This window comes from Dendrobium catenatum, unplaced genomic scaffold (assembly GCF_001605985.2).
Source record: "Dendrobium catenatum unplaced genomic scaffold, ASM160598v2 original_scaffold_209636, whole genome shotgun sequence".
Lineage (NCBI taxonomy): Eukaryota > Viridiplantae > Streptophyta > Magnoliopsida > Asparagales > Orchidaceae > Dendrobium > Dendrobium catenatum.
In genome coordinates, this window is record NW_021528048.1 from 665,403 (window position 1) to 693,084 (window position 27,682).

The following is a 27,682-nucleotide window of genomic DNA, read 5'->3' on the forward strand; positions in this document are numbered from 1 at the left end:
AGAGAATCCTCCATCCTTTATCCCTTAACAAATCTAGTCTTCCCTCCCGACTGTGATTGCAAGCTCTGGCGATGCTTTGTACCCATCAAATCACTCTGCACTTATCTCCGCTCTCTTCCTCTCTGCGACATCGTCACTCGCCTCTCTTTCCTTTCCATGCCTCCCGCATCTTCATCTCCCTCCGACCGTCGGCACTGGCGGCCGTTTCCCGGCCATGGCTCGCGGAGCTTCCCGAGCCACCATCTCCAGAATCACCAATCGGAGAAACCGAAGGACCCGTCGAACTTATTTCCTCTTCCTCGTCTTCCCTCTTTGCAATCGATGACAATCCGACCCCCTTGCAGATTGCCACTAGTGTTCTTCTCACCGGCGCCATAACTATCTTCCTCTTCCGCTCCATTCGTAGAAGAGCCAAGCGGGCAAAGGAGCTGGTACTAGCTTCGTTCATCTCTTTTGGTGTCTCTGTGCCAGTGCGTAATTTTGTCGAACACTTATAGTGTTATATTGGAAACCTGTTGTAGAGAGTGCGTTCTACGGGAACGACGAAGGTGAAGGGTATAAAGGAAGAAGCTTTGGATAGCTTGAAAGCAATCGGAGTTGGTCCCGTTGAAGCTCAGAGTCCACCTTCCCCTGTTCAGGCGTTGCTGGGAGGGATTACGGCTGGGGTAATCGCTGTTATACTGTACAAGTTCACGACCAACGTTGAAGCCTCTCTTAACCGCCAGACTATCTCTGATAACCTATCTGTAAGTGTCTCCGCCTACAACACCTTTAGTTCGTGGAACCGAGCATGTAATTCCCCATGGTAGACCTCCTTTGAGAACGAGGATAGAACTGTGGAAGAACGCAAATAAACTAGGAACACTATAAAACATTTCTAGGCATATCCGCCTACTCCAATTTTCTGTTGATTGAGAGAAGATTTCAACAACCACTTCACTTTAAAATATTTCTAGGCTTTAATATAATCCATCATTCATAGGGATGCATCATTTTAAAATGAGATTACAACCACACAATAACAAAAAAAAAAACGTTTAATAAAAATGAAATATTAAATTCCTCTTGATAGTTATCTACATATCCACCATTAACTTCCACTTGATAGTTATTCAAGTCTCAAGTTTGTTACCCATATTATATGGATGATTTGAGTTTATCAACAAATTCCTCCCTTAAACTCAAAGTCCCTTCCATTCTTCATGCCGATTTCCATTTGCATTTTTTGAACAATATTTTGGGCAACGACTTTGTAAATATATCTGTTAATTGATCATGACTCGCAACCTGACTCATTCTTATGCTTCCTTCTTTCACGTGTTCTCGGATGTAGTGAAACTTGACATTGATATGTTTGCTTCTTTCATGATGTACCGGATTCTTTGCTAACTTGATACAAATTCGTTATCAATATGAATCTCGGTAGCCTCTGTTTGTTGGAGATTCAATTCATGGAGTAAATTCCTTAGCCAAACTGCGTGACACACACATAATGATGCTGCCACGTATTTCGTTTCACATGTCGAAAGTGTCACGATCGGTTGTTTCTTTGATAGCCATGTAAATGTTGTTTCTTCCATAAAAACACATACCCCGATGTACTCTTTCGATCATCTATGTCTCCGCACCAATCACTGTTGGAGTAACCCATCAATCTATATTTCTCTGTCTTCGAATAAAATAACCTAAGTGATTCTGTCTGTTGGATATATCACAAAATTCTCTTTAGCGCTTTCCAATGTGTGTAAACCGGCTCTTTCATAAACCGACTTACCACTCCAAGTCTCCAACACTGTAGGATATGTCTGGCCTTGTGCATGTGAGATAATGCAGACTTCCCACCAAACGTTAATATTTTGTTGCGTTGACGCGATCTCCATCATCAAATCTTGAGATTTTAGCACCTAGTTCCATCGGTGTTGTTAGTGAATTACTATTTTTCATCTTGTTCTGCTTTAGGATGTCTTTTGAGTATGATTCTTGTGACACAAAATTTCTGACTTTCCTTGTCTAACTTCTAATCCAAGAAAATACTTCATAAAGCCCAAATTTGTCATCTTGAATTCTCGTTCTATCTCACCTTTAAATTTTTTTATTTTGTGTGGTTGTAATATCATTTTGAAAGGATGTAACCATAGGAATGGTGAGCTATATTAAAGTCTGGAAATATTTTAAAGTGAAGTGATTGTTGAAATCTTCTCTTAATCAAGAGAAAAGTAGAGTATTAGTGTTCCCAGTTTATTTGTGTTATTCCACAAATTGGTATCAAAGTGATGACAAGTCTTGGAAGTTTGTCAATGGAGCATATATCGCTACCAGGACTCACAAAGATAAACTATGACAACTGGAATATTTAGATGAGGGCATTGCTGGGCGCACAAGATGTATGGGAAGTCGTTGAGAACGACTTCATTGAAACGACAGATATGACGGGCATGACGACAAACCAACTAAAGGCGTTGAAGGAGACGTGAGTGAAGGACAAAATTGTTTTCTACCTGTGTTGGTGGAATTTTGAAAACATATTTTAAAAATATTAGTTTTCTTTGCGACTTAAAATTGAATTCTAAAATCGAATTGTCTCGTTAGAAAAGTATATCACCTCGAAAGGTGAAAATAAAATTTCATAACGGTATTCAGATTTAGAATTATGAAATTCATCTTGAATATCGTGATCGGATGCTAAAGAGAACTTCATTTGGCCCCGAAGGGTCAAAATGAGATTCTACTAAATATCCAGCCACAATATTCAAGAAGTGTGATCGTTGATTTCACATCCAAAGCCTTATCAAAGAAAAGTGTATCTCCCTAAAGGGAGAAAATACCATTCGATGATAATTCTTTTATCGTGATAATAACGATCACTAGTATTTTAAGTTTTCCCAAAGAAATCTAATTGAACTTTTAAAAATCAATTTTAAAATCAGGTGTGTGTGGCTCTAAATCTCCTACGAGCGCAAGCCCTCGTAGTTAATTATATCGTAGGGAGATAAAGCCCCCTACGAAAACTCTCGATTAAAATAGTGGCAAATTTTTGTCAGATTTCCTAGGAGTGATATCAAAAAGAGAGGAATTTTGGAAATTCAACAGGGAATGGGTCAAAATTGAACAATTATTGACGGAGTTAAAGGCGGAGAGGTAGGGGACACTTTGAGATTCAGGAACCATCCGGAAGTGTCCCAACTTAATCTATGTGTTGGGCTTTATGTTTTGGATTGAAATGATATTTAATTAAAGTTGAGTATTTTATTAGAAATTTGGGATTATATTCCCGAAATTTGGGGTCTTATAATCAAAGATCTGCCCCAGATCCTAAATCTATTTTTGGACGCTGGACCACAGTCGTCCGAACCTAACTAATGCAGTGCAAGGTCTGGACTTACCCCGGCCTGGATTGGGGAACCAGCTAACCACCTAATCGATTTAAAAGAGATGAGTCCGGTCTTTTATGAAAGAGTGGTAGGGACGTTATATTTAAGATTTTGGAAAGTTCGGGCCGACATCTAGAGATTCTCCTAATTGGCCCCTTTGACTTATGTTGGGTGCAAAATGCTAAGGACTATGAAATTAAAATTTTGATTCTTTTAATTTGTTTCTAATGCAATGCATGCTAGTTAACAACCTCAAATCAAATATGCTTGAAATTTTAAAAACAGGCTTAGAAAATAATTTTTTTAGAAGACTGGGCTTCCCCAGGTCCAGCACTTCGTCCTCATAGGTCAGACTATCCGGACTCTACCCGTAGGCGGGGAAGGGTCTAAAACAAGGAGAGAGTAATGCAGAAATATGCATGCGACCCTGGGGTCGATCCCCGGCTAATTCCCTAGATTCGTTATCTTTCTATGTTATTTAGACTCACTAAAATTTTAGACTTTTAAAGTTATGAGTATAAAACTTTCACACCCTCACGAGTCTCGCGTAATCCAGGTTCGAAAACAAAAGCGGCATACATCGCAAACTAGTAAACAAGTATCCTAAGCGCAAATCAATGAATCACATCAAATATATTAAAGTTAATTAATAAGTCTAGGCAAAGTTGCTAGCTTATTACAAAGATTTTTGCAGAAAGTAAAGTGGCGGGCACAACTGACAACAACGGGATTTCCTAATCATGACGCAAGTATTTTGAGTGGGATACTCTCATCTTCAATTTCAATCTTCAATCTTGTTCTTCTTTTGGACTCCTTTTTCAATCTTCCGGATTTTGTATGGTATACCAATGGATAAGAGGGCACTTCCTTTAAGGGAGAGGCCACTCTTTCCTCTTTGGGTAAGGGAAAGTTGTCCAAATTTGGATTTCTCCAAATGAGAAAGAGTGTTCCCAAAGGGGATCCTTTTCTCTTCTTGGAAGTCCAGCTTTGGATCTATTATCCAACTCAAATAACTTTCACAACATTGACACTTACACAAATTACATGTTCATTTGAAAAAATCTAGACTCACTCTAAGGTTATCCTAAGCATTAATATATAAACAGTTTCCCAGAGTTGTATTGAGACAAATAAGTAAACACACTGCCAGCGTCTTTTATGTTGGGGGCTTTGCAGCTGAAGCCACTGTGCAAAGATGTTATACAAATAGTTTATGCTTTTTTTGATTTGCCCTTTTTAGATTGCCCTGCATGAGCGTGGCAACCGCAGAAAATTGTGTCAACACGGATCGTACCTACCTAAGGGTAATCTAGTCGCCAAACACATCAAATCCATCCACAGAGTGACAGAAAAAGTAAGCAGACCAGCAAAGCAATTTCATCACAACATGCAGTGAAAACTACGAAAAATCCGGCACACGCAGTAAAGTAAACACCGGCCTAACCTAGATCTAGAGTTGTTTCCTAGAGCCATCATCTAAGTGTGTGTAGAAGTTGTGTGGTGGGATAGTCCGTAAAGTGGGTATATTGATTGAGTTTGTACTAAAACGTTGGTTTGTTAGGTTTAGAGGGAGTTAAGGTTAAAGATTTAGATAAGTAGATTAAGAATTTATTAAACCATATTTTAAAAGTTACATTGGATTGCTACTTGTTTCAACACCGATGGCGTGAAGTTTATTTTCACCTCTTGGGGCTAAGCTAATAGCCCTCGTAGGCCTGGTTACCCAGTAGCAATCGGGGTTGATTAGTTATTTAAGTTGGTTTGGAATTAAAGAGTGGCTTGATTAAGGAGTTGGTTACTGATTTTAATGGGTTGGTTGAGAATTTTATTATCCTATGAAGAAAATTCTGGAATTTGAAGGGTTAATGGGTTTTAAGAGATTTCCGGATGTGTTAACTAGGGGTCAAAAATTGACTTTTAAAAATATAGTTAATCTTAAGGGTTTCTGATTTTTAATAAATACTAGACCTAATTATGAGTTGTTAGACAGGTGGCACACTCAATTTGGAGTTTTCTATCAAAAGTTATGATTTTTAGAAATTTTAACCCGATTTTGACTTAGAGTTGACCAAAATGTTGACTTTTTGACTTTGACCTGATTTTGGGGGTTTAATATTTTTAATAACATTAGGCATTATAATGAGTTGAATGCAAGTGAGTTTGGTCAATATGGATTTTTTCTTGATTTAGTATGAATTATTGAAGTTTTGAGCATTTTAATGAATTTTTGAAATTGTTTAATTATAGGCTTTTTATGGTTTTGCTCCAAATAAGTTCCCAACTTCTTGAAAACACCTCCAAAGGTCAGGAATGACCTAAGGAGGGATTCCCAAGTGTTTGGAAAATTTTTGGGATTTTTAATTATTATTAATTATTTAAATCAATTAAATATTAACTTTTACTTAAAATTAAATTAAGGCTTAATTAGCTGTCAAATCAAGGGGCTTTTAATTTTCATGGGTTTAGGGCTTGATTCTGGTCAGTTAGAGGGGTTACATGTAATTTTTGGATTTAAAATGGATTTATTATATTTTTTGAAAGTTTAAAAGGCTTAATTAAAGGTTGATTTAACTTTGATGGTATTTAGGCCTTGAGTTTTAATTTTGAATGATTGTAACTTTGTTTTATGACTAGTAAGAGTCGATTAAGGTTGATTAAGATTGATTTAGACTTTCAATGAATTTTATTTGATTTATTGAAATTTATTGAACATTAAAACTTTTAAAGAGAAAAACACCTAAATCTACTAGTTATTTTGAGATCAATTAATGTCAAATCAAAGTGAGTTCAATCATTGGGTTCATGACACTAGTTTTCTAAGTTTAAGTTTCATCTCAAAAGAGATGTGTGAAGTCCACCTAAATTGATCTAAGTTAACTAAGACACAAATCCTTAATTATTGTCCTTAATGTCACTAGGTTATGGGCTACAAATCAATGTTCTTCTAACCCTTTGACACTAATTACAATCACATCAAAATACGAACAATGAACAATAAAAGTGCTCCTAATGTTCTATGGAAGGATTATAGTGAATCATTATAGTTATAGGTCATTTGATGACCTATAAACTTAAACAATTTACCATAGAGGAATAGATACATCAAGTTAGAATAAAATGATCTTGGGATATATATCTATGCATAATTGTTGGTTAATTTATATGATCAATCTAGGTTAAGCAATTTATTGGTTAATTAAACTAGGTTAAGCATGATATTGAAGGTGGATTTTAACTAAACCATACATGATCAAGATCTAAACCTATTTTCAGTGAAATGAAAACTTTACACTGATCCCATAGAACTCTAACACGCCATGATTGGATTTGATTTGGATTATACTTGAATTTACAAAGGTTTAGGTCAATTCATGATTGAGACTTTTGTAAATTCAAATACCACATATATATGCATCAAATGAGCTTGAGAAAATTACAGTGAATCAACATTGGATTCTATTACACCTCTGCCAAAATTCAGCTCAATATAATTTGTATATTTTTATTTAAAAGTCAAATTAGGTTTTCTGTATTATTGAAATTACTAATAAACTGTTAATCAAAATAATTTTTACTTATTTTTAAAATATAGTCCTTAAAAATACGAACAAAACAAGCCCAAGAACGCCAAAATTGGATCAGAAATGAAATTGTGATTAATTTTTGAAGTTATGGCATTTTTTTGAATTAAATCATATGTATTAAATGCCTGGTCAAACGGCGGCGGTGACCGGGACACGCGGCGCGCGCGGGGATGTCCATTAGGACTACGGCGGTCAAGAGGGACCCGCCACTTAACCAGCTCGGCAGGAATTAAGGCCGTCAGATCTACAGCGGGTAGATCTAACAGCTGAGATCAAACCCGCAGTGCTAAAACCGATCTGGAATGATCGGACGGCTGTCAAAGATCCCGCGGTTTAAATCTAGGGTGCAGATCTGGTCGGACGAAACTATGGTAGACCACGATTTCAATGGATTGAAACGGGGTTCGAACCCGACCCGATCTCAGCCGTTGATCTGAACAGAAAAGATCCAACGGCTGAGGGATCGTCTTCCTCAGTCCAAACTGAGAACCCTAGGGGTATTTTTCATTTCGTTCTCTTAAGATACTAAACCAAATGACTTAAGATTTTGAGCAGAGATGTATTAGAGTCTAGTGAGTAATGGGGAGTTATTTATAAGTCCTTTGATGCAATATTGAATGGGTTATTTATGAACCTAGAAAACAAACTAGGGTTTAGGACTTATCACCGTATAATGGATTGATTGCGTTAATTTTATCACGGTTGAACTTGTAGACTGTCCACGTGTTGATTTCCTTCAGGCCTCGAACTCGGAGAATCACCGGAAATGGAGCTAAGGGAGTTTGAACTGAAGTGGCTCTTGGTCAAGCTCTGATCTCCCCGCCGACAGCTTCAAAACGCCGAGGATCGATAGGAAAAAGAAGGTCCAGCTCTAGGAAACTAAAACGAAATCTTTTTTAGCTCTGGGGAGTGACTGGAATGGAAGATCACTTGGGATCAATGGGAATCGTGCCTCCTGCCTATTCACGGGTTTAGAGCCTAAAGGGACGGTCGGGATCGATCAAGGAGAGTGCTGGGATGATGAACACCTGTCCCAGACGGTTAGGGGACAGGAGGAGCGGCTGCCTCAGGTGAGAGCGACTTGGGGTCCTTTTCAAGCATAGGGGGACCACTAGGGTGTTAGACCGAGCTTGGGGGCATGCCACCAGCTGGGATGAGTCAGGATAGCTCCCAGGAAGCTTCTGGAGTCATTTCAGTGGGCTGGAAAAGACTTGATTGGGCTGGGTTCATTAATTTGACGGGTTTGACCATGGGAGATTATTAAAGCTCCCATTGACTATTTGAGCGGTCAACAGGTGAAGGGTTGCTGATGTGGAGTTTAGACCATGCCTAGATCAGATCTAGACTGTTAGAAGGGCTTGGTTTGGATTGATGGGTCGAGTTGACCATAGGAATGGTTCTTTGATCCTTGAGTTGACTTGTTGACCAGTCAACCCAATCAAGGGTTCATGGAATTGCACCTAAGTAATCCAAATGGGCTGATTAGGTGGATTGGAGGGTGATTCCAAGAGTCATGTTTGTCAATTGAATCAAGAAGACTTAATGGGCCCTTAATGGGCTTTCAGGCCAAAACTGGTTGACTTGGTCAACCAGTTGGGTTCAGGGGCTGGAAATGAGTTCAACAAATTCAGAAAGTCATCCTGAGTCTATTGGATGTGGTCCCAGGGTTTGGAGAGGTCAATTTGATCAAAATCCCTATTTGAACCCTTAAGGGTCTTCTTGGGTCAACCCTGTTGACTTGGTCAACCAAGTTGACTCAGGAGTTGGGAATGGGTCCGACAAGTTTGAAATGACATTTGAAACTTGCTGCAAGTGATTGCATTCAATTTGAAGTTCATTTGGTTTGAAATGCCTGTTTGAGCCCCATAGGGGTATTTTGGTCATTTTGGGCTCATGGCCACCAGGGGCTGAAATGAGTCCAAAAAAATATAGTTTATTAATCAACATATCAGGATTAATGGTCTAGAATTGATTAGAGGCTTTGGTGAAGGCTCTAAGGTTAGAATCTTCAAGGTGACAGGTCCAGTGTCATAGGTTGTAAATATCTGAAGGTTTTACAGCCTTTGGATTTAGATTTAGATTCTAGGGTTAGGGATCTCAGAATGGGCTCAAATTTGAAGGGTAACCTCTAGAGACATGTCTTATCACTTTGCAAGTGATAAACTCTGAATCAGAGGTCATTTGACTGGGTATTGGAGTGTTTGAAAAATTCTTGGAAAAGGTCTTTAGGATAAGGCCTTAAGACTTAGGATTTGATTCTGGATTCTGGGTTTGGCTTGGATTTTAAGTCTGAATGATTAATATTGAAGTATCCAAATCATTTACAATCATTTGGTGATTATTAATGATTGGATGGGGTCAGAGCTAGATCAAAGGTAAAGTCAAAGTCTAAATTGAAGTTTGGATTCTCAACTAGACTTAGTCAAAGTTTGAATGTACTTGAAGTTTAAATTGATTGAAGTTTAGATTGATTTAAGATTTGAATTGATTTGAGATCTAGGTTCTAGAAAGGTTCTAGGATCTAGAGGGATTCTAAGGTCTAGGATCTAGATAGGCCTTAGGGTTTAGAATCTAGAAGGATCTCAGGGTCTAGGGTCTGGAAGAATCCTAAGGTCTAGAGTGAATCCTAAAGTATGGATCTAGAAGAATCCTAGAGTCTAGAATAGATCCTAAGATCTAAGGTCTAGAAAAGTCCTAGGATCTGGAGTCTGTAATGGCCTTAGTGGCCTCATACAAAAATGAGGTCAACAACCTGCTATGTCAAGCAGTGGATGAGCCGGGCTTTGAGAAGATTGCTGGTGCGACAACTTCAAAAGATGTGTGAAATACTTTAGAGAAAATGTCCAAAGTAGCCGATCGTGTCAAGCATGTACGCCTCCAAACTTTGAGAGGCGAATTGGAGGGGATGAAGATGAAAGAGTCAAAAGGTGTATCTGACTACATAAGGCGTGTGCAAATTATAGTAAATCAACTCAAGTGAAATGGTGAGACGTTGAACGATGCTAGAGTAGTGGAGAATATATTGCGGTCATTAATCAACGATTTTGACAATGTTGTGTGTGAGATCGATGAGTCAAATGATCTTGGCACACTAACTATTGATGCTCTCGCTTGCTCTCTCAAGGCACATGAGCAACGAAAGAAGAAGAAGAATGAGGAAACACTTGAAGAAGTTCTTCAATCTAAGGCAAAAATCAAAGAATATAAGGTACTATATTCTCAAAATTTTTGTGGAAAGGATGTGGAAGAAGAGGTCGTGGAAATGAACATGGTGGAAGAGGTTGTGGTCATAGAAGATATTATGAGGAGCAGTCAAATCAACAAAAGCTTCCAATTTTGATATGTAGAGATGCTATTTCAAAGGATTGCAAATTTGGAGAATTTCTAATCTTGTTTTTTTTTGGATGCTCAGGGGCAGAGCCCAAATTCAATTCACTGTAATTATAAAATTACATCAAAGCTAAAAATCCAAGTTGCAACTCAATAATGTAACATAGAAACAAAATTGAGCTGTGGCAAAAACAAAGCAAAACTCAATATAAAATAATTAGACAACAACCAAAAGGATATGAAAAAGTGGGCTTAGAATTACATGCTATATATCATAACCCATCAGTCAAATATCTAGCAATCAATTAAAACATACTAGCATTCCCCTGCTTGCCATAGGGACCTTCCAAGGGGAGGTGAGAATGACAATATATTCATCATCGCCCACCAAACTCCAAAATATACGATCCAACGAAGCCTGAGCAGCCAATAACGAATAGGAATCTAGCTACCCAAATTTGTAATAGACAGAATCATCAAAATAAATATCAACAACAACAACAACAACAACAACTATGTGGGGTCAGCTACATGAATCCTTTTTCTCCATTGTGTCCTATTAAGGGTCAAATTCTCATCTAAATCTACTAAATAAATGTTATTTCTAATATTTTCTAACCAAGTCTTTTTAAGTTTATCTCTGTCATTCTTAATATAAGTCAAATCTAATACATCCACTTTCTTAATCGAGTCATCAGAAGGCCATCATTTTATGTGACTAAATTACTCCAATCTTTTCACGTATATGCTCATTTCATATCCTATCTTTAAGAGTAAAGTCACTCATCCACCTGAGCATCCTCATCTCTGCAACACTTAACTTAATATTATGTTTCTCTTTTAATGACCAACATTCTGCACCATAAAGCATTGCATGTCTCACTATCATCTTATAGAATTTTCCCTTCAATTTGAAATGGACTTTTCTATCACATAACAAGCCCAATACATTCCTCCACTTCAACCATCCAACTTGAATTCTACTAATAATATCCCCATCTATTTCACCAACACTCTGAACAATAGACCTAAGATATTTAAAACGTGTGTTCTTATTAATGACTTGATCGCCCAAAGTCACAATCACTCTATTAGATCTATTATTACTAAAATTATACTCTATATATTTAGTTTTAGATTTAATCAAACGAAAGCTTTTAGACTCTAAGGTTGACCTCCATAATTCAAGTTTACCTTCAACTCCCTCTCTAGTCTTATAAACAAGAAGAATATCATTAGCAAAAAATCATACACCGGGGTAGAACCTCTTGCAAATGTCTAATGAAAACATCCATGACTAAAGCAAAAAGATATGGGCTTAAGGCTGATCCTTATGTAATCCAACTGAAATAGGAAAATATTTGGTCAGACCATCTTGTAAACACAAGTAATAACTCCATCATACATATCATTAATGACTTGAATATAAGCAATTAACCCATTTCTTATACAGAACTCTCCATATCACTTATCTTGAAACTTTATCATATGCTTTCTTTAAATCAATAAAAATCATGTTGATCCTCCTTATTTTCATTATACTTCTCCATCAAACCTCTCAATAAATGTATAACTTCCATGGTATATCTACCTAGCAGGAATCCAAATTGATTTTGAGAAACATTAGTGTCACGCCGCAACCTATGCTCCATAACTCTCTCCCATAGTTTTAAAGTACGACACATTAACTTAATTCCTCTATAATTTGAACAATCTTGTACATCACCTTTATTCTTAAAAATATGAATTAACACACTTATTCTTCATTCATCTGACTTCTTTTTAGTCCTCAAAATAATATTAAAAGGTTTAGTAAGCCAAGAAATTCCTTTATCTCCTAAGCATTATCACACATCTATTGGAATATCATCAGGTCCAACAGTTTTTTCACGCTTCATTTTCCTTAAAGTTTTTTTTAACTTTGGTTTTACTAATATGCCGATTAAAACAAAAATCTTTATTTTCATTTAGGATGCTAAGGTCACTAAAGTCAAATGCATTCTCATAATATTTATTAAAAAATTTAGCAAAATATCTCATCCACCGTTGTTGAATATCCTTTTCTAATAAAAATTTTTTTGATCTTCATCCTTAATACACTTCAGTTGAACTAAATCCTTACTACTCCTGTTTCTTTATTTATCTAATTTATACATATATCTTTCACCTTTCTTATTATCTAATATATTATATAAATCATTAAAAACTAAAATCTTTGCATTGCAAATTGCTTTATTAGACTCCTTACGGGCCTCTTTATTTCTTTCTCAATTATCAAAGTTTTACAGCTAAATCAATTTTTATAATAAATTTTCTTATTTTTTATCTGCTTTTGCACATTTTGATTCCACCAACTATTTTTAGTATTAATAGTTTTTCCTTTTGATACATAAAGCACATTTTTTACAACATTCTTAATATTAATAGCTACTTTGTTCCACATAATATTAGTTTTCTCATACACAGACAAAATCTTAAGATCTAAGATCTTACTCTCAAAAATATTTTTGTTAATATTCATCAAATATCCCCATCTAATCCTAGAACAATTATTTATTTTAATTTTATTTTCTGTTCATTCATTTTAAAGGTCAAAACTAATAAGCGATGTTGGGTACATAAAGTTTCACTCAGAATAACTTTACAAATTTTACAATCTAAATGATATATTTTTTTTTATAAAAAAATAATCAATATGAGTTTTATGATATCTATTCTTATAAGTGATGAGATGCTCATCTCTTTTCTTAAACAAGATATTAGCAGTTACAAAATCATAAGCTAAAAAAAATCTAATATGGTCTTTCATTAGTTGCTCTAAAGTCATAGTCATCATGAATGTTTTTAAAATCATTTATCTCTCTATCAACATGTCTATTTAAATCTTCTCCAATAAAATTTCTTTCTTCGAGAGGTATCATTTGTATTAATTCTTTTAGGTCATTTCAAAATTTTAATTTTAAAAACACATATTCAAACCTTTTTGAGGAGCATAAGTGCTTATAGTATTAATAATTTTAGCATCAACCATAATCTTTAAAGCTATAATCCTATCTCAAATTCTATTAATTTTTACAATATTATCCTTCAAACACTTATCTATAATCACACCTACACCATTTCTAGTACGATTCTTACCAAAATATCTTAGTTTAAATCCTAAACTATCAATCTCCTTAGCTTTCTCTTTAACTCATTTAGTTTTCTGAATGCAAAGAATATTTATCTTTCTATAAATCATAATATCTATTAATTCCATTAATTTGCCTGTAAGGGAACCTATATTCTAAGTTTCTATCATAATTTTAATTTTATGGATTAGCTTCTTTGCCCACATCCATCCATAATATGGGAATCCTTGCCTATTTAACACAGCACCCCGGCATTGGTGGAGCGACCCTTGCTCACTGTCACTATATTTAAGCCATACAACGCGTCACTTCTAGGGAACTCTCTAGCATTAACACAATATATTAAAGGATTCATTTCATGATTATTCGACAAATTTTATGTTGACTGTCGACTAACCTAACGCAACCCATCACTTTTCTTTTCTATGACTTGGGACCTGGCAACGACAATGTTATTAAAGTAAATATCAATAGATCTAAATTCAAAAGTAAGAGATAAACTACTGAATGGGTCCAGAGTTCTTCTAGGAAGTTGTCTTATAATAAAGTGCTTTTTTTAATTCTAGCACAAGTGGTAGAAGAGCTTTTAATGATATCATCAAATCTCCTAGCATTCCTCTCCCTCCAAATGAAGTAGAGGGAGCATGCAGTAGCCAAGAAATAATTTTTTTGCATCTTTCCCAAAGTGATCCATATCAGAAATGTAATTTAAAGCTGCAGAAGGCTCGACCTGAGAAGGAAATTTGTAGCCCACGGGAGAAAGTATGAAATAATGCTAAAAGAATGTTGAAACATTCAAAAAATAGGCGAGTATAGGGCTCCTCAAATTCAAACAAAAGGTGCAAATAGGTTGAGATGGTATATTTCGTTTTATTAAAACAACAACCATTTTTAAACCCCCAACCAAGGCCAGCCATAGTAAATCTAAGTGAGTATTTACTATGCCAAATAAATGAATGCTAGGAAATATCATGTTGATCCTGGGAGAAATCCTCAAGAAATTTTTTAAAATTAGCATTATGATTTTCCTTCCAAGTAAAGCAATTTTCATAATCAACGGTCCTGGAAATATCAAGAGTAGCATTTTTATTGTTTTGAGAGAGAGTATCTAGCAAAATTCATCAATTTTTGGCTATAAAATTAGAAATAGGTCATCGCAAGGGATGGAAATAGACAATTTTTGATTTGCAAGTAGCTTAGATAGATTCCTGTCCTCCTTAAGCTAGGGATCCCAAAGTAAAGAAAGCTCAGAATGTTGAGTAATAGTAAAGCAAAATTTCATCTTTATACTACCCACAACTAAAGTGATCTTTTTCCACAAACTAGATGCATTTGGAGCTGCTTCTTCGAAGGAGAGAAGTAAACACTCATACACCAGCTAGCAAGTAATGAGGTAGAATTAACCAAACGTCAAATAAGAGAGGAATAAATGCATGTGTGAATAGCTGGTATGCCTAATCCACCCAGTGCCTTGAGAAGAAAGGTTCTATTCCAAGGAACAAGTTGCATTTTCTTTTTCCTTGAGTTCCCATGATATAGGAAACTAGCACAGGCTCTTCCAATGAACTTACAATGACTTTTAGGCAAGATTGATCAACCCCTAATCCAGTAAGCTATATGTATTCCATATTGTAAATTGAATAACCCGAAGCATACCCACAAAGGACAATAGCCTAGCTTTCCAACCAACAAAGTGGTTGTTAATATTCTCAATGAGGGGTTGGAAATCATTAATATGAAGCCTCTTTGAAGAAATAACTATACCCAAATATTTGAAAGTCTAGTTAATATTAAAGATACTGAGAATATTGCAAATCTCACTAGAATTACTAGCAACTTTAGAAAAGGAGATGTTGCTTTTCCTTGGGTTAATAAAGTGACCAGAAACAGCCCAAAATCATTCATAGTTCTCAAATGCACAGAAGCATTGTTCTTGGAGCTCTCACAAAAAAATGAGGAGATCATTTGCATATAAAAGGTGAGAAATATGTTGTCTCCCAACATATATACCTGCAAAAGAGTTAGGCCTAGTAGTATTATCCAAAAGATTAGATAGCCCATCCATTGCAATATTTATTTATTTTGCATTTTCATATTCTTGTAGGAGACGAGATATCTCCTTCGATTTTGTCATAGTTTGCAACAACTCAATTAAGTGTATGCCATGATTTGTATTAAACAACTAATCTTTCTAGATTTCCGTCAAAGTAGCATATGTCAAGTTAAATCTAAATATGATAATATGAATCCATAAGAATAAAATCCAAATCTTACGACAGGTTGAGAGGCGCAAAGAAAAGCTTGTTAAAGATGGAGTGCTGATGTGATGAGTTGTGATAGGGATCGTACCTGGGCAAGGAGTAGGTGGGTTGTAATCAAAGCATTATGCTAGAATGGGTTGATGGAGATCATGATTAGTGGATTGTGCTAGATAAATCAAAAGTGGTTTGTAGCACAATAGTCTGCCACATGTTTGATAGACTGAGAACTGAGATTGAATTTGGAAGGCTTGCAACAAATAGGTACATATAGCGGTGTGATGTGTTGCATATTGCCGTGTAATTATGGTGAGGTGCAATAGGTGTTGTATGCGGTGGATAGGGAGGTTGCAAATCCCTATGATAAGTTAGGCAGGTTGGAATTGCGATGTGGATGAAGGATGAATGGTTATGGTCGTGGAAAATTGTGATGGCAAATGCTTTGATGGGTTAGCTTGATGATGAAGGTGAGGGTGAGGGTGTTGATCGATGAGGGTGAGGGTTTTGTTATCGATCACAAATGGGTGTGGTTGTTGATAGGATCATAGGATCACATGAAAGGGTTTGTTTGATGTGGAAGTTGAGAGCTTGCAAAAGAGCCTGATGAGCATGATTTAATCCTTTCATATTATGAAACATATATTTTCTTAATGTCTTCATCCTTAACTTAGATCCTATTATATTTGTTTTTAAATCATTTGAATTGATCATAGTTTTTAAACCTCTTATTTCTTACCTTAGCTATTTTATATCTCTTTTTCTTCTTTATACAAAGCCTATCATATAAATCTTCAAAAGCTATAGCTTTTCCTTTGCTTACTACGCTCTTAATAAGTCTTCTAGCATTAATATATATATATTATAAACCTGAATAGTATTCAAGTTTTGTCGCTCTTTTAAAAACATTTCTTTTTCTTAAGAGCACGTTACCCCTCCTCACTCATCTCCATCTTATTTTCGTTGCATGATTTATTTATACTCTTTTATAATTTCTACGACAATTATTTTGATGGAACTAACTTTTAAGTTTAATCCCACGTAAAGTTTTACTTTAATAAAGAATTCTAATGCACTTTTTCTTAAAAACTATCTATAGAGCTTAACAAATTTTCACCTTTCGAATTCCACAATCTATTAGGATTATATTATATGAAAATAACATGTCTATCTATTATGGAAAATATAATAAATATGGTCTGAATGATGAATCTTGAAATGAAGAAATATGCGTGGCTTTAAAATTTTGTTTCTTTAAATTATGATTCAATTTACTGGTTCATGGAGACTCCTTGGCATCACATTAATCATTTCCCAGCATATTTTAATCAAGTGATGAGCGAGATATTTTCCTTGTACGCATATTGCTTACAAATTCCTCTTTTTTAAATCGTTCCAGGTTCGCCAGTTGACGATCACAATCAGGTTTTGTCAAATTTTCCTTGTTCCCTTGATGTTTCGTTGATCCGGGTTTGCACAATCTCGCATAACTCTTTGCTTCATTTTTAACAGGACTATTGTGAATGGTTTGTGCTATCTGGCAACTTTTGTGTTTGGTATTAACTCAATTGGGTTGATTCTCTACTCTGTTCAGCTTGCCTTTAGTTCTTTCATGGAAGGAACAAGCAAAGAATCATCTTCCACTATGAATGAAGTTGAAAAAACAGAAGATATAGATCCTTCCAATACTTCAACAGATGAAAATGATTCAAGAAACAAGGGAAAGCCTGAGAGTTCAGATGAAACTTAGTTTTTCAGGAGGCTGACACTGAGCTCAGGTCAGCCCATTGCTATCTTCTTAAAATGTTGATTCTTTTTATGAATTTTGGATGGATAAAAAATCCTTATGGTGAACTCCTTTTGATAGAAAAATGAAGAACCGTATATAATATTATTCTGCAAATTTCAATAGTTATGGACAGCGAACCATCTATGGTGGGCAGTTGACGATAGAATTTTAGGCTTTATTTGGTACGGCTTTCTTACTGCTTTTTAAAGGAGCTTTATAGTACAAATTTTAAAATTTTTTACTAGAAAACTGCTTTAAGAAGCAGTAAGAAAGCTAGGGCTGCAAACGAACCGAGCCGAGCCGAGTATGTGAGTGTTCATGTTTGTGTTCATTTAATATCCGCTTGTTCAAGTTTGGTTCATGTTTGTTCGAGCTTTAGCATTTGTGTTCATATTTGGTTCATTTAAATTGAGTGTTCATGCTTGGTTCATGTTCAGTTCATGTTCGTTCGTTTAGTGTTTATCAAGCTTGTTCGTGAACATATTTAACGAATTTTTTTAACTGTCAAACAAACACGTTCATGAACATATTTATGAACAAATACATTTATAAAAAAAACAATTGTCTATGTAACAAAGGTAATGATTATTTATATTTATTAATTCTATAGTCAAATATTAATTATTTTTATCGAGCCTATTCACGAGTTAAAAATCGAACATGAATCGAGCTTTTATTGAGCTTCTTATCGAGCTTGTTCACGAACTTCAAATGATGTTGTTCGCGAACATAAATGAGCCGAATGCATTAGTGTTCAAGTTTGTTTATTTAAGAGTCGAGTATTTAAAATATTGTTCAAGTTTGTTTGTTTAGTTAATTAAACGATCGCAAACGAGCTTTAATTGAACCGAACAACGAGTAGCTCGCCGAACGTTTGGTTCGCTTGCAGCCCTAAAGAAAGCTGTCCAAAACGAATCCTTAGGCCATTCATCACTGATCCTTTTTTTTTTCGGCTTTTTGTTTCCATAGCATTCCCACACCCTTTCCTTTCCTCCAAGAACTCATTTGGTTGCTTGTAGATAGATAGAATATTGTAGTAAATAATGATTTTATTCTCATTATTTTTGTCTGCGACAATAAAATGCCATGTATAAGGGATTTTTAGGTGTTTGTAAACTTTAATAGTCATTAGTTTCTCAGTGCATCCAAGTAACTTCATTCAATCATTTGGGACATAAAGGAAAAGTAGAAAAGTAGCTTCTGACGCAAAGATCACAACCAATATGTACAAAGTTCTAATGGAAGGCAGAAAACTATGGAAATATTTTATCAATTTTTATGAAGCATGGATGCTTTAAAGGAGTTCTACATTCATGCACTATCAGGAATGGAAATCTCCACATATCATTTCCCTTGAGGATTTAGTTAAAGTTTTCATAGTTAACTGTTGATCACTGATGCATATAACCAGAAAATGATTGGTTGTCATTTAGTTCCAGAAAGTCTTTCACAAACGTGAGTTGTAACAAGAAAAGCAAGGAGAAAGAAAAAGAATAGAGAAAGAAGGAAACTTCTGTATTGTCTTATCATAACATAAGAAATATATACAGTAGCCTATTATAGAGGCTAGAAGGCAAAAGTACAATTATTCAGCTAATGAGAAATTGACATGTGTATTTCTTGATAACTGCCTGGTTGATCTTGAGTTCTAGCTGTACCATATGAGATTTATGTTAATAGGCCCCCTCAAGTTGTTGCATCTTGAGATGCAACCAGTTTAATTGATAAGAAATGAAACTGTAAGATAGAGAGGGATTTAGTTAGGAGATCAACGAGCTGATCTTTAGTAGAAATATGATGTACTTGGATGACCTTGTCTTTGCTACAATCTCTAATATGGTGACAATTCACTTCTATATGTTTTGTACGGGCATGAAACACAGGGTTGTTAGCTAAAGCTATGGCAGACGTGTTGTCGTAAAATAGTGAGGTAGCAGTAGACTGAGAGCAGTTAAATTCTTGACACAAGCGATAGATACAAATTATTTCGGCAGCAGCAGACACTAAAGCTCGGTACTCAACTTCAGTAGAGGAACATGCTACGACATTTTGTTTTTTAACGCTAAAAGAAAAAGAGAAGAGCCAAGAAAATTAAAGTAATCGATAATAGATTTCCAGTCGATACGATCTCCTGCCCAGTTGGAATTCACATAGGAATGTAGTGTAAGAGAGTATCTAAATACAGGGAGACCGGTATGCTAAGTTCCCTGAATGTATCTCATAAGACATTTAAGAGCTTCAAAGTGAATATTTAATGGATTTTGCATATATTGGCATACTTTGTTAACTACCAAAGATATATCCGGTTTGGTTAATGTGAGGTATTGAAGAGAGCCAGCAAGTTGTCAGTATAAAGTAAGATTTAAAAAGACATTTTAATTGGTGGTAGTATGAGAGGCTTTTGTTTGTGAAGGGTTGAAATCGGTTTGCAATTTAGCATACATGTGCGGGAGAGAATGGTTTGGGAAAACTGACTGTGATTTAGGTGGAAACCATAGGACACATGGACCACTGATTTAGGTGGAAACCATAGGACACATGGACCACTTGGATACCCAAAAATTGAGAGAGAGATCCGAGATCTCTCATAGTAAACTTTGAGTTGAGATTATCGAGAAGTTTCTTTATAGCTTTGGTATAGTTTCTGGTAAGAAGAATATTATCCACATAAACCAAAAAATACATTGAAATACCATTAGTATTATACATAAGAAGTGAAGGATCTGATGAGCTAATCCGAAAGCCAATAATTTGAACATATCCAGAAAGAGTAGCAAACCATTTGCGTAGAGACTGTTTAAGTCCATATAGTTCCTTTTTCAGACGACACACGTGATCAGGATAAAGAGCATCAGTGAATCTCGTAGGTTGTTTCATATAAACCGTACGATTTAGATGGCCATGGAGGAAAGTATTAGATTCATCAAGCTGATGAATATGCAAAGCATAATGAAGAGCAACAACAAAAAAAACTCGAACAGTGGGCATTTTAGCCATCATACTGAAAGTTTTTGTCTAATCAAGACCATATTCTTGATTAAATCCTTGTGTGACCAATTTGGCTTTGTACCTAGCAACAGTTTCATCGGCTAGATACTTTGTGCGAAACGTCCATCTACAACCAAGTACGTTTTGATTTGAATTAGGTGGAACAAGATCCCAAGTACCTTGCAATTGAAGTGTTTGAAATTCTTGAGACATGGCAGCATGCCAATGCTCTTGCTTAACCTCTTCAACAAATGTGCTAGGATCTTGAGGAAGATCATGATGAAATAGATTGAAAATGGTTTTAGGCTTTAGATGACCAGTTTTAAATTTAATTTGCATTGGATGAGTGGTTGTTTGAGGATTGGAGAGGTAGCAATTGGCGGATTTGTGTCATGCAGTGGAGCGGCTAGCGAATGGGTGTCTTGAAATGTAATCGTAGGGATGGAGGATGAGTGCGAAGCCGAGATTGATTGGTTTGTAGAGATATTTTGAGTTATAGTAATGGGAGAAGTGGAGCTTCTTGTATTGATAGTTGAAGTAGGAACCAATATGAGGGGTGGTATGAAATTTTGATTGGAATTGGATGATGTGTTGGAGGATGCTTGTTGCTATGGGAAGATGGATTCATTGAATATCACATGTCTAGAGATGTAGACTTGACCGATTTTTGGGTTGAGACAATGATAACCCTTTTGAGAAGAGGCGTAGCTGATGAAAACACAAGGATTGGAAGTGGTGATAGTTTGGTGGTGGAATAATGACGTAGCCAGGGATAACACAAGCAATTGAAAATTTTGAGGTGATTATATGTGGCCGGTTTTTTTATATAGGATATGATATGAGCTGTGTTGTTGTAGAGAGCGACTGGGTAGACGATTTATAAGATAGATGGACATATAAAGAGCTTCAACCCATAGGGATTGAGGTAGATTAGCTTAAATAAGAAAGCTACAAACAGTTTCCAAGATGTGTAGATGCTTTCTTTCGGTAACACCATTTTGGGATGGAGTATATGGACAAGTGTATTGATGAATTATATCCCATTGATTGCAAAGAAGTTGAAATTTAGTGTTAATAAACTCGCCACCATCAGAATAAAAAAATTTAATGTGAGTATTGAATTGACAAGTGATCATATTGTTAAATTCTATGAATTTAGAGATCACTTCAAATTTAGTTATGAGAGGATACACCCAACAAAACTTGAAAAAATTATCAATGAAAGATACGTAGTATTTATAACCTTGCATTGAGGTAGTAGGGGAAGGTCCCCATACATCCGAATGGAGTAACTCAAAAAGAGACAGACTATAATTTGTGTACTGATTGAAAGGTAAGCGTTGGCTTTTGGTCAACCGACAAACATTACAATGAGGACCAGAGAAATTAGTACATAAAGAAGAAATAATGTTTGCTAATTGTTGGAATGTGGTGTAGGCAAGATGACCAAGACGCCTGTGCCAAAGATTTGGTACACCTTGAGCTGAGAGAAGGGCTAGATGTTGCTTGATAGTGGACGAGTGAATATGATACAAACCGTTAAGATAGGGACCCTTGAGAAGAAGGCGGGTCTTCGAATCCTGGATTTGAAAACCATGAGAGGAAAATTTGACAATGCAATTATTGTCAGTGATAAGATGTTGGATATATATGAGATTGAAAGATATATTAGGAACATGATATAGATGATGAAGATTGAGATTACCTGTAGGAGTGGGAAGAATACCTTTCTCAGAATGTTGAATAGGCAATTGTTGGCCATTACCCAAGGTAATTTGATGTGGTCGACATATGACTTGATAGAGTTAAGCTGCGAGGGATTAGTGGTGAGATGTGTTGTGGCACTGCTATCAAGATACCAATCCAGTGGAGCGATAGGTTCTGATGATGAGAAGAGTGCCGTTTTCTGCGAGTCTTCTGTGTAAGAAGGATCATGATAATACCAATAACGTAGAGCAGAATGACCAACTTTAGAACATATTTGGCATTTTATTGAACCAGAATTATATTTTTCTGAATGAGATTGAGGTGTCCGAGATGACCGATTGGGAAATGGAGGATTACCTCAGTTAGATAAATGATATCCACATCCACGAGGAACTGCTAAGGTCATAGTTGGTTTAGAGATTTGAAGATTTTGAAGCTCTTTGGTCGCTTCTTGAGCAAGATTTTGCTCTTTGCTGCATAATAATGTATACAAATCATCAAGACTTATGGGTTGAAGATTTGTACGAATGGTAGTTTTGAATTCTTGATATTGAGTGGGAAGGCCATTTAATGTATAAAGAATAACGTCTTTAGGATCAAGAGGAGATTCAGTTGTGGCAATGGCATCAACCGTGGATTTAATGGTAAGTAGGTATTGGGACATAGTTTGGGTTTTCATGGAAAGATGGTGGAGTTCATTGCGAAGTTAGATTGTGCGGGATCAGGTTGACGATTAAAGGCGGCGGGCTATAGTGTCCCAAATTTCTGCTCAATGATCCAAATATAAAACATATGGGAGAAGACTAGGAGATATAACCGAGTATAATGCAGCTGCCAAGTTTTGATCAAGAAGCGTTCATGTTTGATAGGAAAGGGTTGTGGGAGAAGATGAGCCATTTCGGGAGGGACAAGTGCAGTTCCCGTCAAGAAAACCTTCAACGCCGTTTGCTCTAAACAGCTTGAAGACTTGTGAACATCATACTGGGTAGTTGTCGGCTGTAAGAGTGAGAGGGATGATGCTCTTCATGTTGCCCATGAGAAACTTTAGCTAATTAGAAATGGGTTGGGGATCAAGAAAGGAGCTTGAGTTTTTGCCGAACGTCTGGTGCGACTGCAAGAGACGCGGATGAAGTCTCCATGAGAAGTGCTGTTTCACGGTCACGGGAAAGCTAGCTCTGATAGCATGAAAGGATTTCACAAACATGAGCTGTAACAAGAAAAGCAAGGAGAAAAGAAAACAATAGAGAAAGAAGGAAATTTCTATATTGTCTTATCATAACATAAGAAATGTATAAAGTAGCTTATTTATAGAGGCTAGAAGGCAAAAATACAATTATTCATCTAATGAGAAATTGACACGTGTATTTCTTGATAACTGCCTGGTTGATGTTGAGTTCTAGCCGTACCATATGAGATTTATGTTAACAGGTCCGTGTTCACAGGTGTTGATTCAGGTTAATGTTAAAAAATCTAAACTATAACCCGACCTAATATGACATGATAAATGCAAAAGTCGTGTCAGATTAGTGTCAATCTGATTCAAAATGGATACCATTATTTGACTTGAATGGAACTAAAAAAAAAAAAATATAAAGAGCAGAAAGATCAAATCACTGGAGATATATATGATATCCTTGGCCTATTGGTTGAAAGCTTAGGCTTCCAACTAAGAGGTCCAAAGTTCGAGTCCATGTGTATGCGTTGTGTGTCTGAGTTTGCCTTAAATGGCCTAAATGTCTCAAAAAAAAAAAAAGATCAGATCACTCTCCTGCACATACTATAGCGTTTCTGTGAAAGATGTCAGACATGTAAATTGGTAAAATATTGACACTAAAAATATATATATTTGAATGAATGTACAAAACAATTGGGCTTTCAATATTGAACGCCCAATTGTTATTTGAAGTAAATATATTTTCATGAAAAGAAAGAGTATTATGAAGCTTTGGAGTGGACTTTTTAAGTGATTTTTTCAAGAAAATTTGGAGTTTACTTATAGGCAGTTAAGTCCTGTGCAGTCCAAGTTAACTTGGCTTGGACTGGCTCGGACCTAACCGACTTGATGCGAACTTAATTTGCAGAGTGCAGTGGGAATTTTGACACTGATAGTTGGCATTGGTTGATTTCTTGTTAAAATATTTTTTCTGTGATAGTTAAGTGGAGTTAAAAAATGATATGTATATCTAGTTGTATTCATTAAAATAACTAAGTATATAAATATCATTATTTTATAAATACTTCTCTTTACAAGAAATTAAATGTTTCCTATAAAAAATATTGTAAAAGAGAATTTAATATATTCGATTAATTAATATTCAAAATTCGGTCACGGGAAAGCTAGCTCTGATAGCATGAAAGGATTTCACAAACATGAGCTGTAACAAGAAAAGCAAGGAGAAAAGAAAACAATAGAGAAAGAAGGAAATTTCTATATTGTCTTATCATAACATAAGAAATGTATAAAGTAGCTTATTTATAGAGGCTAGAAGGCAAAAATACAATTATTCATCTAATGAGAAATTGACACGTGTATTTCTTGATAACTGCCTGGTTGATGTTGAGTTCTAGCCGTACCATATGAGATTTATGTTAACAGGTCCGTGTTCACAGGTGTTGATTCAGGTTAATGTTAAATATGACATGATAAATGCAAAAGTCGTGTCAGATTAGTGTCAATCTGATTCAAAATGGATACCATTATTTGACTTGAATGGAACTAAAAAAAAAAAATATAAAGAGCAGAAAGATCAAATCACTGGAGATATATATGAAGATCAGATCACTCTCCTTGTGTGCACGAAAAATTATTAGGTGCGGAGTGCAGACGGGGTGAGAACCGTCTGCACAGACACAGTACCGAGCGGTACCCAGCGGTACCGAGTGGTACCGAACGGTACCGAACACTGTTTTATACTAGTGTGCAGACGGTTCTCCCGTCCGCACTCCGTACCTAATAATTTCTCCTCCTGCACATACTATAACGTTTCTGTGAAGATGTCAGACATGTAAATTGGTAAAATATTGACACTAAAAATATATATATTTGAATGAATGCACAAAACAATTGGGCTTTCAGCAAAACAATTGGGCTTTCAATTTTGAACCCCCAATTGTTATTTGAAGAAAATATTTCATGAAAAGAAAGAGTATTATGAAGCTTTGGAATGGACTTTTTATGTGATTTTTTCAAGAAAATTTGGAGTATACGTAAATTAGCTTCTTCATGAAGATTTATAGTAGATATGAAGTAGTTTATTCACGAGGACTCCTAAATTTGTCTTTTAACAGTGGAGAAAATGTGTACATAGCAAAAAATCACATCCAAAATAACAACTCAGCCTCTAATTTGATAAAATATTAGAGAAGTTCAATAATGTAAAGTACTTAGAAATAAATATATTTCGTTAACAGAAGTTCGATAATGTAAAGTTGATTTGAAATTTATATGGCTTAATTTGAATGTTTGACTAAGATGAAGTTGTTTGTCGGGCTCCTAAGAAGTCATTGGCTTGATGTGTATTGATGGACTAATAGCTGATCAATAGCTTTCTATGAAGTTGTCCATCTAAGTAGTTGTTTGGGATGACTTCAATGGTTGTACTCGCCAGTGCCGACTACAGGCCGCTTTTGTCTACTTGGAAAAAGTTCTTATATTGTAGTCTCCTTCGGGAACGGAGTTTACTTATAGGCAGTTAAGTCCTGTGCAGGCCAAGTTAACTTGGCTTGGACTGGCACGGACCTAACCGACTTGATGCGAACTTAATTTTTGGCATGTTTGGTTTGGTTTTATGCATTTGGTTCCTATTCTAATTTTGTTATTTTACTACTGCTAGATTAGAATAAATTGATGTGATGAGGGTGAGATATGGCTAAAGCTATTTAACTTTTTTTTTTTTTCATTTTAAATTTGCAGAGTGCAGTGGGAATTTTGACACTGATAGTTGGCATTGGTTGATTTCTTGTTAAAATATTTTTTCTGTGATAGTTAAGTGGAGTTAAAAAATGATATGTATATCTAGTTGTATTCATTAAAATAACTAAGTATATAAATATCATTATTTTATAAATACTTCTCTTTACAAGAAATTAAATGTTTCCTATAAAAAATATTGTAAAAGAGAATTTAATATATTCGATTAATTAATATTCAAAATTTTTAGATCCTTTATAGCAAGCCATCACACATAATTAATGAAAACAAAAGATACAATCAAGCATTTTGAAATTATATTACTCACTAATTGAAGCTCATTAGAGAATTTCATTAATTATTGGAAGTAAATAATGTGGTTGAATTGCAATCATTAGAGTGAGAGAAAGCTTGAATTAAAAATTAATTCTTTGAATTACTTCATAAATGAAAGATATAAATGGACCTTATGTTCATTTAAGATGATTTGTTCTTCTCATAATTAAGGGTTTTAGTGACATTACGAAATGAAAGTTGGCTAAATTGGGATGATCACCATACAAAATGGATTGTATATAACATTGATTTTTCTATCCATTGGCCACTCAAATTTATAAGGTTCTATGTTGACCTAATTATAAATCTTGATGTAGCAAATCTATGATCATAGATCTTGAAGCTCATTGTTCATATTTGATTGTTCAATATGGGCTTTGAAAATTTACAATCCAGTCTCTCCGTGGCCATTTTATTCTTTTGCAGGTCAACGATGAGAGTTTTAACGAGTATGTCCTAAAGGAATTTTTCAGAAGGCAGATTGAGTTTTTAATAATATCACATGTGATGATAGAGCCATGTCTCCTATCTATTCCATCGAAGGATCATACTGGAATTTAAGTTCATTTCTTGACCTGCCCAACGTGTATGTGCATTATGCTCGTCGGAGCTCATGCCGGTGTATGCTTTTACATGTATTTTGCATAGTGTATTGGTGAAGCGGTTATTTGTATGCATGCAATAGGTGTGTACAACACATTTGCATGTACGCATGTATGGTGTATTTTGCAGTTGCATAACGTTTAGTTGTAGCATGTGATATTTTTGCATGTAAATGCAACACAGAATAAGATGCTTGAATGAAATCCTCTGCTTATTGCAAATGTACGTAGAAGGGCATTTTAAAGTCTTCGATACCAATCTGCTGTGTGAGTGGTTGTCGTTCGGGTGTGCACAACATTTTATTTAGAAGCTTGTAGACTATTTCTGTCTGCTTGTATGAATATTATGGATTTGGTGGCGTTGCTGAGCAGTGTATTGAACTTCATATATTGTACACTAGTAATGTAGTTTGTCTCATTTCATCTCGTGCATATTGTCATTTTCCTTAGTATTCAACCTGCAGGGATGGACTTCTACCTGCAAACATACTGTATAATACATTGGGAACCCTCCACTAGTGCTTCGTAACTTTTACTACAAGTTCTCTGCTTCCACTTGCAGGTGAATCGTAGCGTTGCACTGCATGTCATTTGCTGCTTTATGCAGGTAGCCATTCGTGCAATGCGAGCTTTGTTAACACTGCTCGTGCTATAGCATTAGGTATTTAGGAGTCACTAG

The 27,682-nt window shown here is 35.6% G+C and overlaps 1 protein-coding gene across 2 annotated transcripts; it reads left to right on the forward strand.

The window, feature by feature from the left end:
* LOC110094400 lies at positions 1-27,248 on the forward strand. 2 transcript variants are annotated; one of them, XM_028692454.1, is made up of 5 exons: positions 1-431; positions 522-746; positions 17,071-17,096; positions 17,184-17,449; positions 26,828-27,248. In XM_028692454.1, exons 1-4 carry the CDS (start codon positions 72-74, stop codon positions 17,419-17,421), a joined length of 849 nt encoding a protein of 282 aa, XP_028548287.1. In that variant the 5' UTR covers positions 1-71; the 3' UTR covers positions 17,422-17,449; positions 26,828-27,248. The 2 variants fall into 2 exon arrangements, with proteins under 2 accessions (XP_028548287.1, XP_020675287.1); XM_020819628.2 differs by lacking the exon at positions 26,828-27,248 and having other exon boundaries at positions 17,184-17,590.
* The last annotated feature ends 434 nt before the right edge of the window (positions 27,249-27,682 follow it).

Excerpts from the sequence above, each read along its gene's own strand:
- LOC110094400 (XM_028692454.1), top strand. The coding sequence starts at position 72 with ATGCTTTGTACCCATCAAATCACTCTGCACTTATCTCCGCTCTCTTCC. Across the intron at positions 432-521 it reads CCAAGCGGGCAAAGGAGCTG|AGAGTGCGTTCTACGGGAAC; the intron begins GTACTAGCTTCG and ends AACCTGTTGTAG. Across the intron at positions 17,097-17,183 it reads CAGTTGACGATCACAATCAG|GACTATTGTGAATGGTTTGT; the intron begins GTTTTGTCAAAT and ends CATTTTTAACAG.